Here is a 17,330-nt window from a genome sequence, read left to right as displayed (position 1 = left end):
CTTTGCCTGCTTGCTTTCGATCACACTTGACGTGGTATACCTTCCTTGATCAGCATGTCATCCCTGATCAGTGATCATTCAAAGTGGGGCTTGCTATCAACATTCGGAATTCTCTGTCCAGGCTGTAGAAAGGTGGAATGCAGTATTCCCAGCATTTTGCGGTTGACAGTTATGAAATGGATCGGGCTCGTGACAACTTTGTTATTTGTCGGTATTGAAAGATTTATTTATCAGTTCAATTTTCGTCCATCCCATACGATGGGAATGGGAGGCTTATTCAATTCCAACAATCGAGTAGTCTCTTTTAATAAAGAGGATGGCCGATATTTTAAGAGTTTGGGGCCATTGGAATGTGGAATAGATATTGCTCTTTTTAAACTAGTCGTTTTGATTATTTTTTCCTAGATAAACTAAATCTATAAAAATAATCAGCAACATCAGCAACAAAATACTATTAGTTTAATTAAATATAATATTAAATATATTTTGGAATGTGGAATAGATATTGCTCTTTTTAAACTAGTCGTTTTGATTATTTTTTTCTCCTAGATAAACTAAATCTATAAAAATAATTAGCAACATCAGCAACAAAATACTATTAGTTTAATTAAATATAATATTAAATATATTTTGATAATATATGTATTCTGTCTTGGAAATGTTGTTCTACGTACGTGATCAAACTTTAAAAAGTTCGATTAAAAAAATGTTAAAATAATTTTATAATATGAAACAGAGGGAGTCAATGAGCTCCAATGAGATGAGTCATCTAAATACTTATTAATTGCATATTTGCATTCACTCCTTGATTTTAATTAGATAAATTAAATATTTAATTAGAACTTAAGGAGTAATCTAAATACTTATTGGCTGCATATTTGAATTCACTTTTGATTTTATAATATCTAAAATGATTTAATTTTTTTTAGTCTTGGTGACAAAATTTTTATGGATGGAGGGAGTAAATCGTAACATATGGTTGTTGGTTGGTTATCATCTTACCTAATATGCTATTGACGGTGTGCCGCTATGGTTACTTGCCGTTGAAAGTAGTAGCCAAGCTCATATATTACGGATTTACTACCTCGTCCCCATATTATATAAGGGACGCAACCATTTTATTTTATTTTCGCAGTGTAGGTGATCTAAAGTATTAGCTACCTAATCTAACTCACATTCAAGTTTCTCCTCGTATTGCCTCCAACCACTTTTTCCCGGTATTTGCCAATTTTAAGTTTGGCAATTATCCAAATACCTCTTTTAGATTCACGCTTAATAATTTACCACCGGAGAGAGGTGATTTCTTGACTATTTGCCACTTTTATCCACGTGGCTTGCCATCATGGCATGTCCGCGTGGAAAGCAACGTGGACCCCACCCATCAGCCCTCCCCTTTGCTTCTTCTCCCTCTCCAGCCTCCGACGAGGTGAACGGGCGCGGCCACGAGGTGAACCGGCGGCCGTGGAGCCAACGGGCGTAGGGCCAGCGGCCGGCGCGAGGTCGGCGGGCGTCGATGGCGCGGGTCTTGAGGAGGAGGAGGCTTGACGGAGACACCTCGTCCTCCCCTCCTCCAACTCCTCTCCTCCTCCGGCCAGGCGAAGGATGGCGGCGGCGATGGATGAGGACTTCGCATGGGCGGTGGAGGACGACCTCAAGCTGTCCAAGCGCCTCGTCCTCCCCGGCGGCCGCCCCCGCCCCGCCCCGTCGATTGTTGACCCGGCCGCTGTTGACAGCCCCGATGTGCCCAGCTACCAGCCACACGTATACGGCCGCCTCGACCCGCCCTAGCTCAGCCCACTCCACATGCGTGAGTCACCTCGTTGGAGGCCGGAGAGGGAAAAGGAGAGGGAGGGGCTGACTGGTGGGATCTACGTTGCTTCCCATGCGGGCATACCACGAAGGCACGCCACATGGGTAAAAGTGACAAATAGTTAAGAAATCATCTCTCTCCAGTGTCAAATTATTAAGCGCAAATCTAAGAGGGACATTTGGATAATTGCCAAACCTAAAAGTGGCAAATAGTTAAATTCCCCCCTTTTTCCACTCTTCCCTTGCCTCTACTGAATCATCCTCGGCGAGATGGATTTGGCAAGAGTTCAGTGCCTCGTCTCGGTGTACAAACTAAGTGAAAAAGTGGAGGAAACTGCCATGCATATGTGCATCCATGCCTTTCACAAATGCATTTCGGTAATCTGTTGGTATATACTCCCTCCGTATTTTAATATATGACACCGTTGATTTTTTAACCGACGTTTGACTATTCGTCTTATTTAAAAAATTATGTTATTATCATTTATTTTACCGTGACTTGATTTATCATCAAATATTCTTTAAGCATGATATAAACATTTTTATATTTACATAAAAAATTTAAATAATACGAATGATCAAACGTTGATTAAAAAGTCAACGGCGTCATACATTTAAATAGGAAAGGGAGTAGTAGATAACAATGTCGCCCATGGAGGAGCTGGCGATTTTACGCCCCCCCCCCCCCCCCCCCCCTTGCCAGGTGAGGATGCCGCGCATGCACTACCAAATGTTTTAGAGTATAATTTGTTGCTGGGGTTTATGGGATCACCTCCACAATGTTGTTTTTCACGTACTGACTAAGATCATGTTTAGATGGGAGTAAAACTTTTAAGTCTCTATCATATCGGATGGTTGGACATTAATTATAAATATTAAACGTAGACTATTAATAAAACCCATCTATAATCTTGAACTAATTCGCAAGATGAATCTATTAAGCCTAATTAATCCATGATTAGCCTATGTGATGCTACAGTAAATATTCTCTAATTATGGATTAATTAGACTTAAAAAATTTGTCTCGCAAATTAGCTTTTATTTATGTAATTAGTTTTGTAAGTAGTCTATATTTAATACTCTAAATTAGTGTCTAAATATATAGACTAAATTTAAATCCTAGATCCAAACACCACGTAAGTCGCTACCTCGCTTTGTGACTAAATGTATTGAAGACGGCACACTTTGGGCGAGCATCTCCGACGATCGGCCAATTATTCTCTTGGAAGGAGTTGTTTTCCTCCTCTCTTCCATAATTTGTATCCCCTGTATTTTAATGTATGACGCCGTTGATTTTTAGACGAATGTTCGATCTTTCGTCTTATTCAAAAAAAATTATGTAATTATAATTTATTTTATTATGACTTGATTTATCATCAAATGTTCTTTAAGCATGATATAAGTATTTTTATATTTGCATAAAATTTTTGAATAAGACGAGTGGTCAAAAGTTCGTTAAAAAGTCAACGACGTCATACATTAAAATATGGAGGGAGTAATATGTAATTTGAACGATTTGCTGTGTGGATTTTCCCTCTAATTTAATAAAATTCAGGTATGACAACCCCCTCCCCCTCCTCCCGGGGACGGGTTTGATATTCTAAAAGAAAAAAAAATAGCCCATTTAGTACCGGTATGTCACACGCTACCAAACATGCCGGTGCACGCTGCCTGTGACGGCATAGTACTCCTTTGGCGGTAGCAGAGGTGTGTGCCTGTTGGGGCACGCGCACGTACAAAGGCAAAGCTACCATCCACCGTCCAAACTCGGCGATTTTGCCTGGGATTCGCCAAATTGACTGACGTGCTTGCTGCTGTCGTACAAACCGTCCGGGCGATCGATCGAGGTCGTCGATCGGTTCCGTGACACGATGGAACGGCCAGGCATGTTCATCCCGTGAACGATCTCGTAGACCACACTGTCTAGTACGCATGAGTCATGACACGGCTACTGGCCGTGCTACACTGCCTTTGTGCCTGGGAGTAGTCCCGGCCGGGCCGGAGTGTCACGCAGCAACACGTTGCGGCGCGCCGACATATGGGAAAGGGACGTGACCATGTGTGTGATTACTGATTAGCAATCGGTGTGTCTGGACTGCACTCCATTGCTCGCATGTTGTGCTGCATGCCTGCGTTGCGTTGGTCGCTTGCTCGACCTGGCTGCCATTGTTTTATGGGCAACCGCACTTGCATGCGCAATCCAATCCAATCGATCTCAGCCGATCGTCGCTTTTGCCTTTATGTAGGAGTGAGTACTCTGCTCCACCCTCGCTGAATCCTTTTCTTTGACTACTGCTGGGCCACTATTCCGGCTACCAACACAAAGACCAGACTGGCTGACAGTTAAAAGCGGCTCCAATGTTCATTTGTTCGGTTTCCGGCCTGAGCACGAGCTACTCCAGCTGTTGCCAATCATTAGGCGCCACTAAAAATGATTCCGGCGGAGATTGCGCCCCTTTACAACGCTCACGCCGTGTCCCTTGATCCTTGTAACACTGTATAATTACGTGCACCATTGCGCACGCACGGATCACGCCGTACCGAATGGCAGTGTCGGCAGGGATACGTTCGTACAGCGAGACGGAGACGGAGATGGTCCAGTCCAGCCACGGTGGGCGACAGGGACGCCTGTGGCAACCGTCGGCGTCGCACGTACATACAGCACGTACCGACGGAAAGGGATGGCAGTGGTGGTGGTGGTGGTCACAGGCTGTGGTGGCGGAGGGCGGCAAGGCAGGCAGGCGAGCGAAAGGAATACCGAGACGGAGACCCCAATCCGTGCGTTGCGGTCCATGGCTGGTACGTGCTGCGACTGCGATCCGGTTGCGGACGGTCCAGCCAGCGCCAGCCACGGACGGCCAAAGTTTCGGCTGGATCACCGGGTCGCCCGCTTGGGCTGGACCACCGGCGGCGACCCGTTGTCACGTGACGGATGGCTGGATTGATGTAGGACTAGTACTACTAGTACGATGGTAGTACGAATATGATATCCATCCAACGTCCTGCGTGATGTGTGCGCGGTGGATGCGATGCGATGCAGTCGGCAGCCAGGGCAGAAGGCAGCAGCAATCGTTGGTTCCATCGATCACCTGGGTTTTGGCTTGGCGCTTCTCTCCGGCTTTTGGCGGGCAGCTAGCGCAGCAGCTTCTGGCGTCCGATGGAGACGCGACGAGGCCAGCCCAACCCTGCCGCCGCGCCAGCCATGGAACAGTACAACTTGTGGAGCAGTAGTACGTGCACCATCGAGATCGGTTTTGGATTCTGATTGCACGGACCGATCGACGCAGAGCGCTGCACTGCCCCGCACCGGCCGCGGCTTGACCGGACACGGGCCTCTGCACTGCATGTGACCAGCGATCCGGACTGCCAGGGAACGAGAAGACAGATCAGTCGCCGGAAAATGTCAGGTCCTCGTCCTCGCCATGTTACCCCTACCACAACTGCTCCCTGTCCAGTGTCCACCACCACGGTAAAAAAAAAAAAGCGACGAAAACGACAATGCGCACCCTGGAAAAATAACACAGTTTTTTTTACAGCGGTGATTCTGACCCCTTTGAAGGCTCATCCCCGACAGGGGCATGCGAGAGAGAGAGAGATCGGTCATCGACCTCGATCCACGAGACGGTGGCAGTCTGGCATGGCCGAACAGAGCATTGGACGTGGTGTGCATGCGCGGAAGCCTTATCGCGGACGCTTTCTCTGACGACCCTTTCACTGCACGGTGGCCCCCGCCGTTGCCGGCGAAGTACTACTAGGCCTCGGCTCCCGGACTCTAGACCAGCTACGGCTTCCTCGTATTGGGAGGGACCCATCCACACGCAGGCTTTAAAATATCGCGGGAAGGACCAAAAAAAAAAAAAACAAGAAGAAAACGCCTTTCGCGCCAAACCGGGGCTTGGCTCTTCTGTAGCTGCACGGGTTTCGCGGCAAAAGTAGCTGTCCTTGCGTTGGCTCGTGGCTTGTCGATCTCGCGCGCGGCAACTACGGATCGTGCATGGATGGACGCGGAGAGCCTCTCGTGTGCTGAACCGCGCGGCACACCGCAAGCGAGAGTGGGTTAGTCTTTGGCCGGGGCTCGAACTCTATTGATCAGAGCAAGTACACCGTCTTGGACTCTGCCAGTACAGTTTTGGTGATGTGCAGTGCCCGGAAAACCGGGCTAACGTCCAAACGGATGCCGAGTATTGGCAAACATGGTCGTCGTCGCATCACGTACGCCACTAGCCAAGCCAAATCGAGGAAATTATTGTTGGTGAGCACATAAATTCCAGAAAAGCAAGTAACTCCGTCGACCATTCTCGGTGTGTCGGCACGATCACTTTCTACAACCGCCTGCGCCAACGATCGCAAAAACGAATCCGGAAATCCACCACCACTAAGCGCCGATAAGGAGGCAAAATAAAGGTGATACGAAAGGCTTGAACCGGACATCCCCAACAAACCTCCGCGCGATGGTGAAACCGGGCATCCAAGTGGATCCGGGCTTGCGGCGGCTGCGGCGGCGGTGCGGTGGGTTTCGTCGCGCGGCAATGGGGTCGTGTGTCGTCGTCAGTCGCGGGTCAGCGCCTCGAGCGGCACGAAAGGTGCGGTGCGGAGTTTTGCGGACCGCGACCGCGCGCTGCGGCTGCAATGCAACTGGCCTGACCTGACAACGGCGCGGCGCCCGCTCTGTGTTTTGGGGTCCGGTTGGTTGGCTGGTTCGGCGTCGCGTGGTGTGCCGTTCGGCAACTTGTGCTCTGCCCGCACGCGGCGCGGCTGCAGCTGCATGGCGGCCGACTCCTCATCGGGCCTCGGCGCGGCGTGGCGTGATTTGGCGCCGCGCGGCTCACGAGTGGGGGGGACGTGACCTGACGTGACGGGAGCCGCGCGTCGCTTTCGGGTGTCGTCCGGCGCGGAGCACCACGGACAAGGAGCAGAGCGGCCACAGCAATTTGCAGTGAGATAACCTTCCAGACTTGAGATAACCTTCGCCTGCCGACTCGATTAGCACGAGGACGAGGAGTACGTACTTGACGTCGACATCGCAACTCAGAATCGGTTCGAGGACACAATTTGCAGGTGGTTAGAAAAAGACTGAACCGAATAGGCTGAGACTAAAAGATTCGGTCATCAATTCGATTTTAGATAGTAAAAGACTAAATTTTCTTCGATCAATTCGGTTAGTCTTCTTGGTTAGTCTTCTCGATTAATCGAATAGACAAGAAAGACTTAATTATAGAAAAATATAAATGTAACCTATAATTCACTATGTTTAATAGGATTAAACTCTAATTTTTACAACTCTACTTCTTCTAAGCATGTAACCTAATAAGAGTCTTTACTCATAAGTGCTTACGATTTTTTTTTGTGATTTTTGTGTTGAAAATTTCTATTATTTGTTTGCATATATGAAAATGTTGTTAAATTTCGGTTTGGACCGAGACCGAGACTGAGACTGAATTTGTCGGTACTAATATTTTTGCGCTGAAATTCGGTCTTCACTTTTCAAAAACTAAAAAGACCAAAAACCGAGACCGAAATTTTCGATTAGACCGAATGTCCATCCCTACTTGATAACCTTCGCCCGTCGACTCGATTAGCACGAGGATGAGGAGTACGTACTTTACCACTTTACCAGCTCTTATACATAATCAGATTCATATTCAAATTAGTACTCCCTATGTGCCAAAATATAATAACTTTTAGCTATAAATCTAGAAACACAGTTATTTCAATTCATAGCTAAAAATGCTTATATTTTGGGACGAAGGTAGTAGTTTGTTACAGAGGAAGTAATACTATTATCTGATCCATATTAAGTTTATTTCCACTCATACTATCATTTATCTAAAATAAGTTTCCTTTTAAATAATCAATGCATAGAAATTTATGAAAGTAGAGAATAATTGTATTGGGAATATATAAAGTGGTGAATAGTTGCATTGAGATTTGATAAACTATAAACATTCAAGTCTTTTTGTTATATTTTATTGGAATGCATGTAAAATTAATTTATTCTAAATTTAAGTCGTTGATAAACGAAACTGAGATGTGTAGAGCGGAGAAATACGCGCATTTTTCAGGGCAAAATCTAAACCGAGAAGCCTCTCGGTTTAGCGTTAACCAGCGACGAACCAATTTGTAAGAAGGACTGCTACACGTGCTGACATGCATGCTTGTTTTTCCTCTTAGACATGCATGTGTTTTTCTTCCTTCTTATAAAATTTTCTCTCAAATTACTTATCCGATCTACAATTCGATTACACCAGTGTGTTCGTTACAATTAAATCTTCACAACAAGATCTTACATGATTTACGATGAAACAAGATCTTACGATGAAAAAATATATATTACGATGAACAAATATTTATATTTTTGAATTACTTTTATTATAACATAAGTTACTTTTATCATATATATAAGTTACTTTTAGATTCGACTAAGTTAGTTCTTAGACATATAAAAGTAAATTCAATAAAGTCTAAAAGTAATTTATATATATTTTAAAAGTATCTTAAAACAAAACGGAAACATACTATATTGCATTTTTCAAGTTGAAAGGAAACACTAGATGGAGTACAAACCAGCTACCACTAGTTGTGTAGTCACGTCCAATGAAAAAAGGCATGCATTAAAGTTACTTTCCTTTTGTTATAAGTTACTTCTATAATATATGTAAATTACTTTTAAACCTTATTGAATTTACTTTTATATGTCGAAGAAGTAATTTAGTGAAATCTAAAAGTAATTTAGATATATTATAAAAGTAATTTATAATTTTTCATCAAAATATAATCATGTGATATTTTGTTATAAAGATATAATTGTTACGATACAACGGTGTAATTGGATCGGAAATTAGATGAGTAGTTTAAGAGAAAATTTTATTTGAAGTATAGATAGATATGATCTCTTATAAATGGAGTGGTAGCTGATTTAGACAAACCAGTTACCACTAGCCGTGTAATCACATCCATTTTTCAGGGTTGTACACAACTACTATGCCTCTCGTGACGTGATGGTGGTGGTAGCCACGCACTATCCCACCTTTGTATTTGGTCCACAAATGTTGTTCACGGGTTTGTCAAAAGTTTCTGATGGGCTTATTTCCTTATGGGCCACATGCTGCGGTATGACATGACCATTCCTTATCAAGGGCTTCAAATAACTATGGCCCGAATAATTTTCCTGATGAACCAAGCCTGCAGCAACCATCGGTTTGTTTCGTACCAAACCACAGAGAAAAATTCCGAACATAAAACCGTGAAGTAGGTCACGAAACAGCTTTCCAAAAAATACTAAAACGTTCAAATCAGAGTTCATATGCAAAATTCACTCTTATCATTTTTGTGATGGACAGTCTAAGCTGTCCAAGCATAATCCGAATTAAATTCAAACTTTGTTACCTTAAACTTCCTCCTTTGGAAAGAGTAAAGAGACGGGAGATGTAATATATTTCTACTAGGGACTGCCTATACATTATGTGACAGATTTTCTAGTATTATCTACTCTCTCAAGTTAGTACTACTCTCTCAAGTATTCGTGAGGGCATTCGTACCGCAAATCCGCAATCTAGCCGATGTTCTTTCGACTGTCTCCCTTGTGCGCACATGTAAGAGTCAGAAAGAAGGATATATGTTTAGAATCATGTTTTATTTCCACAAGGATTCAAATGCAGAAGAGAATCAGAGATGGTGGTGTGTCGTTGAACACGTTGACATAACCTTGCTGATCTAGAACCTAAAATAATCAGAGAGACAGAATGGAGAAATGCAGATGAAAGCATAAGAAAGCTTCGATCTATGCTTCGATCTGCATGTTCCAAGTCATGGTGAAGCTCTTGCCCAGCGGCAATGCCAGCCCTCCCACCTCCACCATCACGCTCTTCTTGTGTCCCTCCACGTCGAGGTGCCCGTGCAGCTCCGCCTCGGCACCTGCAAAGTACGGCCTCGACGTTGCAATGGCGGTGGCGTTCGCGCCATCGACATGGACGGCGAGGTCCCTGCCTGTTCCCTCCAGTCCGAGCACGGACAGCTTCTCGATGAGGAGCCCCTTCTGCAAGCTGTAGCTGCCTAGCTCCACCTCCGACCTCACCGTCACCGCCTTGCCGCGCACCGTCGCGTAGAAGCGGACGTACGTCGCCTGCCCCTCCGCGAGCACCATCTCCGGCCGCTCGTCGTCGTCGACGTACACGGCGCCCTCGGCCTCCGCCTCGGTGGCGCCGAACGGGAACGCGACCACCAGCGTGAACGGCGTCGCGCGGGCCTCCTTGGAGATCGTCCCGCCGCGCTGCATCGGGAGGATCGTGTTCTGGAACACGTGCACGTTGATCTCGTTGAGCGGCGCGTCCAGCTTCACGGCGCCCTCGCCCCTGGACACCACCACCTTGGTCGTGTCGAACAGGTTGTACCAGCTCCCCGGCGGGAACATGGCGCTCACCGAGGTGGCGCCCTGCTCGAGCACCGGCGACACCATGACGCTCGCGCCGAGCAGGTACTGCGTGCTCAGCCCGTAGCACGGCGTGAAGTCCGGGAACGAGAAGAACACCGGCCGCGCCACCGGAGCGCCGGTGAGATGCGCCTGGTAGTTGAGCGTGTACAGGTAAGGGAGCAGCCTGTACCGCATGCCGAGCGCGTTCCGAGCCGACTTGGCCACGGACTCCCACACATACAGCTCCTGCCTCGGCGACGCGAAGTTGGCATGGTCCCTGGAGAACGGGTAGAACGCGCCGAGCTCGATCCACCGGTTGCAGAGCTCCTCCGTCGGCTGCGGGTAGAACCCGCAGATGTCGGCGCCGACCATCGGCATGCCGAAGATGCCGAAGTTGAGCATGGTGGAGATGGAGTAGCGGAGATTCTCCCAGGTGCCCTTGTTGTCGCCTGTCCAGTGCGCGGCGTAGGCGCCCGACCCGACGAACGTGGAGCGCGTCAGGATGAACGGCCGCTTGCCCTGGAGCCCCTGCAGCGCCTGGTGCGTCGCGATGGCCTGCGAGAATCCATACAGGCTGTGCGCGTTGTACTCCAGGATGCCATTGTAGTGCGTCGCGCTGGTGGCGATGGTGTTGAAGCCGAGCCGCGCCGTCTGGCCGGAGGCGTTGATCTTGTACGGCGGCTCGTCCCACCTGGTGTTCGTCAGGTTCTTGCAGTCCAAGCAGCACACCCATGGCGTCGTCGTGTTGGGCAGAGGGCACAGGTGCGTCGTCGGGATCTCGCATTTCCCGGTGCAGAAGTTGGATGCCTCGTTCATGTCGATCCAGAGGCCATCCACGGGCACAAGGTCATGAAACCTCCTCACCTCGTCGATCCACCACGAGACGCCATTGGGGTTGAGGAAGTCCGGGAAGTAGACGGGGCCGGGCCACACCTGCGCCAGGTATGGCTTCCCGTCCAGCTTGATGAAGACGTCGCCCTGCATGCCGCGCTGGTACACGCCATAGGTGTTGTTCACGGCGATGCCGGGGTCGATGAGGACAATGTACTTCATGCCCTGTGCATGGATCTTGTCAAGGAATTCCAGCAGCTTGGGACGCGGGTAGTTCACGGGATCAAGGGTGAAATCCTTCGCGGCGTCCATGTGATCGTCGTCGTTCCAGATCACGTCGAGGGGGATTTGCGCGTTCCGGTAGCCCTCCACGACGCCCTCGACCACTGACAAGTTCTTGTATCCCCATCTGCATTGGTGGAACCCTGAGAACAAGCATGTGAGAAGAACATTAGAGAGTCGCATCGTTATCTGAAACGAATTATTTGGTATTTGCATATTTGTTTTGCAGTACAATTTAGAGCACCGACTCTGCATTTTTTTTTGTTGGTTAATTACTGTCTTGATCTGATCCTGTGCAGCGGGAGCCATATTTTATCGATGTGCTGACAGTTAAAGTTAGTACTAATGATCTGCATCTGGCAATATGTGCATCTAAACAGTGTTTACTGTCGTGATAACAAGGGAGTACTACTTTGTTGAAAGCAAAATGACAACACATGGTATTGCAGGAAATGCCTAGGCAAGACAACTGATGTGTTGCTGATTGTTTCTCTCGTCTCTGATCATTTTGAGTGAGCTGGGTAGATCAGTAGGGCACTAGTATAACTTATGAAAAACATTGTCAGTGTCATATTCTACAGAGTAACAATGCAACTTCAGAAACTATTCCTAGCAGCTGGCATGACTTCATTCTGGAGTAGCATCTATTGGAACTACTAAACCCTGCAGGGGAATATTGCATCTATTGGAAACCAGTTACTAATTGCAATCAACTACTACAGGTGAAAAATGCCATATTGCATAGTAAGAATTGACTGAAGACAAATGAACCCACAATCAAACTGCCCCCCTGCTGTCCCCAAATTCCTAAAAGCCTAAATTAGCGTGTGCCATGTGACCAACATCCCATACCCCTGCTGTCTCCAAATATTGGAGATTTGGAGTATCTCATCATTGAATCTGGATGGTACTACTATAAAATTAGCTAATCATAGTACTAATAAATATACTCTAGTATTGATGGATGGATCAAACTATACAGACAAAACAAAACTAATAAAACTACCAGACAAAACGTAATTAAAGGACACCAGAACTCATCCAAAAATGATGAAAAAACAAAGAAAATGAAGTTGGCAGTAGTTACCAAATGCCCAGTACGGCATTGGGGCTGGTCGTCCGATCATGGACGTGTACTGATCCACCACGGCCAACGGCGTCGGCCCGGAGAAGAGGTAGAAATCGAGGAGGCCACCGATGACCTTGTACGTCAGCGACGTCCCCCTGTAGAACACGTCCATGCCGTTGCTGTTCAGCAGCAGCACGGCGTGCGCGACGCCATGGCCGCCACGGCTCCTGAGGTCCACGTACACCGGGTGCGAGCCGTAGAGGTCGGTGTTGAGGTTGATCGCCGAGATGTCCGTGGTGTAGATGGTGTACGGGTCGTTGGGGCGCAGCCGGATGCCGCCCGGCTGCGTGTTCTCGCCGAGGCCGTACAGCGCCGCGTCCCTGGGCAGCGACGTCGACGCCTCGATGTACTGGTCCTTGAACACCAGCGCGCCGCAGCTGGTGTTGAAGAGCGCCTCGCGGCTGGACTTCCGGTGCACCGCGAACCAGAACGGGTCGCGGCCGTAGGTGAACACGAGCTCCTCACCCGGGTACTCGCCGGCGGCGAAGGGCACGCCGGTGATCCTCCCGCCGGTGACGGGCGGGGCTGGCTCCCTCTGGAGAAGGTTGTAGGGGACCTCCCACCTCGGCTTGTCTGCGTCCGTGATCTGGACTCGTATCCTGTCCTTGGTCTCGTGCCTGCGCAGCATTGCAATTTCGCCATTAGAGCGATAGCGTTGAATATGACTCAGTAATCTTTAGAACATATGGAAATCATGCTGTGAAGCAGCAGGAGCACGATGAGTACATTGTAACATAATATATCAAAAAAATTGAGCAAAGCATCGAACTTTTGTGGTCCAATCTTACTTCTTCGAGCAGTAGTTCAATCGAGCTTGATTATGATATGCAAGATCAGAAATGCAAGTCGTTCTTTATTACTATTGAAGAAAAGATGCAACTAAACTATCAATTGTTACAGCCACGAACATTCTCCTCAAATGTAAGTACTATCACTTACTCTATTAGATAACAATTGGGAGGGAGCCAAATCAATGGAACATGTATAGAACACTGTGCACAGAAAGATCAAGGCATGTGGAATCGAACAACAAGTGATCACTAGTCGCATAAAAAAGATTTTACTCTGTTCTTACTTGACATAGAGCCTGAGGAGAGGGATGTCCGGGCCGTAGGTGGAGGTGCGCTGCTTCACCTGCAGGTATCCAACGAGAGCTCCTCCTTCGGGGTGCTCGACCAGGGACACAAGCTTGTACCCGGACCCAACCTTGGGTGGTGCTGCGGCAAACACGCCATTGCTGCTCGCCAAGGTCAGGAAGAGGAGACACAACGGGATGCAGGAAATGGCCGCACGGGACGAAAAAGAGAGAGACGCCAGCATTTCTCGCATTTCTTCTCCCTCCTTCCTCTGTTAATTTCCTCTCACCCTCTCCCTTTGTACAGAGAGAGCAGTAGACTGTGTCACACACACAGCTCACAGCTCATCTGTGAGCCTGGAGAGAGGAGAGGAGAGGAGAGGAGTGTGTGTTGTGCTGTGCATACGAGTAAATGTGCAGGAGAGGGACGCTGAGCAGTGTCAGTACTCCTCCTCTACTGCACTGCATGCATTGAGTGGCATGCATGTTCATTGGATGGGGCGCCTTTTTTCTCTGTTTTATAGGCCCCATATCCAATCGGAGTGCTCTGTCGCTATGACTGACAGGGGGTCCAGCTGAGTGATACTGTGATACTAGCGCATCACCAATCGGGGTATTAGATTTAAATAAATCAACTTTTATTATAACAATCCTCACAAAATATATATATATATATATAAAAGGTAGTATTAGGCAAAAAAGAAAAGAAAAGTAGATATAGATAATATTGTTTACTTTATATGGGTATCTTTTATTATTTCTATTACATAATATTATTAGATGGCTGAATAAAATATTACTCGCTCCATCGGTCCCAAAATATAACAAATTTTAGCCCTTACGGTTTATCCCAAAATATAAAAATTTATTCACCAACATTATTTTCTCAATCAATTACAACCCTCCACTGTTCAATCTTATTACCTACCTCCCCTTCTCTACCAAGCATAATATTCTCTCATTTAATTCTACATACTTTCTTATAACTCTTGTCCAACCCTAAAAAAAATCCTTACATTTTGGGGCGGATGGAGTATTACCTATGAACTATTTTTGCACCACATTGTTAATGACATAAGGGAATAAACAACTCTTCCTGCTAACGTGTGACCTCGCTCAGCCACGTTGGCGAAGAGTTGACGTGGAGGAGAGAGGGAAAAAAGCGAATGGCTTGCAAAGGTTTCTCGTGTCTTATAGAAGGCATGATAGCCTCGACACATACACGTAGTGAGTAGAGACATGGCCTGATCATCTTGTTGTGTAGCTTCGTCGCTTTGCCACGTGTTCCACAATTGCGCCAACAACCGAACAAATTGGATCTAACTATAGTTTCGAAGAAGAGAGGAGTATGTAGCAATTGGAAGGCATACCAGGATGACCGAGAGGACCTTACCACAGTCGCCATCACCATTGGGATTGCTGCCAAGAGCTCATGGCTTGATGTTTCTCCACTCTACTCATATAAACTGGAGCTCCTCACCTTTTCCCGTCGCATTCGTCATTTTTTTTTCACAAATTGTATGGTATTCTCACATGATTCAAAAGGGGATTATGAAGTCTGGTCTAGGGCTCAAACTGCCGATGCCTTGTGCCATCATTGAGTGGGAGGATGGATTGCACTAGAATGTGAAGAAATTTTAAAAATAGGTTACTGATGGGGCAATTGGTCCTCTGGAATGTCGTTAAATGTTGAACGGTTGATGCATATACTTAATTATAGATGGAAAAGATTCTTTTATATATGTTAGGAGTAAAAAATTGTAAGAATAAAAAAGCAACATCAGTTATAATGCTAAATCATTAATTATAGTAGTATGTTATACTACTATTAACATACTACTATATATGAGTTATTTGTATGACATGATGATTACGTAGACACTAGACATGCAAGCGGGCCAACCCGCGAACCCGCTTATAGGTAAAATTAGTGAGTAACCCGTGAATTGACTTAAGGGTTACCTACTAATTTTGACCTATAAATAAATTTATGGGTTAATTCATTTGCATCTCTATAACGTGGCAAGTCGAGCCATGATGTGAAAACCCACGAATTATTTAGCATATACTCCATCCGTTTTACAATATAAGTCATTTTAGCATTTTTCATATTCATATTGATGTTAATGAATCTATACATATATATCTATCTAAATTCATTAATATCAATATGAATATGAGAAATACTAGAATGACTTACATTGTTAAACAGATGAAGTAAGTAGATTCGCTGATCGGCCCACTTGCATCACTAGTAGACTTGTGAACCACTGATTATGCTTTTAGCAGTGCCAATGTTGCAACGGTGGAGTACATCTGCTGATCTGCATGCATCCACCTGGCTCAAGTTAAGCCAAGCACAAGATTGATTAAACAAATGGATCGAAAGCTGTGTTTCTTTAGCTGTAAAGATAAAAAAGAATGGTGTCAGGCACGCTACTCAACGATAGATTGGAGAATCACCGAAAAACAGAATAGGCCCCAGATTGCAACAAATGTCTATGTGGGCATGTTCGTCCTCGAGGTGCTACAACCCTAGTACAACCTTGGGCACAGCAACACGTCAGCTTTCACAACTCACTACTACTAGTACTAGTACTGTACTTGCACAACATTTGCAAGCATGATTAACAGAAAACATAAGCACGTAATTGCAAAACCGGAATAAGAAAATAAATGAATGGCGGCAAGACACGTAGTAACCGGCATTGGAGACGAGAATCGCGACTGGAACGGATAGCGAGAGGCTGAGAGCACTGGACTGCACGCGACATGGGCACGCACCTTATCATCTCTGCCATAATATCTTGCCGGATTGGCGGACCACGGCGGCCAGCCGCGTGCCCGGCCGTGTCCTCCATCCCTTTTGTTCACTCAACATCAGCTCATCAACCATCATCATCAGCTGCAGATCCTGTCAGTGGTGTAGCGAGAGGATCATGAATGATAGGAGGAGTATTTTGATTGAATGCCGCACGCATGCACGCACATGCGATTGTGCTCGCGTGAATCGATCGAGCAAATTAAGCGGAACGACGCACACAGTGAAGCAAGCAATCGGCGCGCATGGGCACGACGGCGCCGACCGGATCAAAGCCGATACGCGTTCTGACTGACAGCCCATGCGTGAATGATGCTTCACTCATCGACGATTGACTTGCTCTCGCTGGCAATGGCATTCAGCTAAGCTATAGAGAGATGTTAAATTTGACGGATCAAAAATGGACAAGGATCCTCCAAGCGCGCTGCGTGTCCGAGAAACGCGGTACAAGGTGACAAAGCTGGAACCACCGCTGGCTCGTCGCATGCGCCCACATCACCCGGCACGCACGGCCAAGTTAATTTGGACCCCCCCATCTTCACCAAACACACATCACCCCTCTTTATTAGTGGAAAAAAAAAGGTAGTACCGTTTAATCTTCACATGAACCATGGACAAAATTCCAAGTTATAAAGGGGTTGCAAGGTTTGAACAAGCACACGTACGCAAGAGGTTGCTGCTACGGTAGCGATCTAGCGTTGAGAATACGTTGAAAAGATCCCGTTCCGGAAGAGGCGCTTATTACGTTTGTAAGTTGGTGATCACGCGGAAGGATGTGTGGGACAAGTGGTGGCGTGTCAAGAGCGATCGCTTGCCTGTGCGGGTATGGACCAGATAATTAGGCGGATGGCCCCTACTGGCTACTACTAGTTGTAGTACAGTTTTTCTCTTTGTCCATTGCGGCGTCTGCCTGCCACGACCGGGCCGGACACGACGCACTGCTGCCTCCCAAATCCCAAAGGCCAAAGCTCAC

General features: G+C 46.7%; 1 protein-coding gene across 1 annotated transcript; it reads right to left on the bottom strand.

Moving 5' to 3' along the window:
• Positions 1-9,404: 9,404 nt before the first annotated feature.
• Positions 9,405-14,014, bottom strand: LOC127780204 (alpha-xylosidase 1-like). The gene is made up of 3 exons (XM_052307146.1): positions 13,537-14,014; positions 12,420-13,078; positions 9,405-11,475 (listed from the first exon to the last, which is right to left on the bottom strand). The coding sequence occupies exons 1-3, from the start codon at positions 13,788-13,790 to the stop codon at positions 9,590-9,592; spliced, it is 2,799 nt and encodes a 932-aa protein (XP_052163106.1). The 5' UTR covers positions 13,791-14,014; the 3' UTR covers positions 9,405-9,589.
• Positions 14,015-17,330: the final 3,316 nt, after the last annotated feature.

Source organism: Oryza glaberrima, chromosome 1, assembly GCF_000147395.1.
Source record: "Oryza glaberrima chromosome 1, OglaRS2, whole genome shotgun sequence".
NCBI lineage: Eukaryota > Viridiplantae > Streptophyta > Magnoliopsida > Poales > Poaceae > Oryza > Oryza glaberrima.
This window is presented reverse-complemented; position numbering and strand designations above follow the sequence as displayed.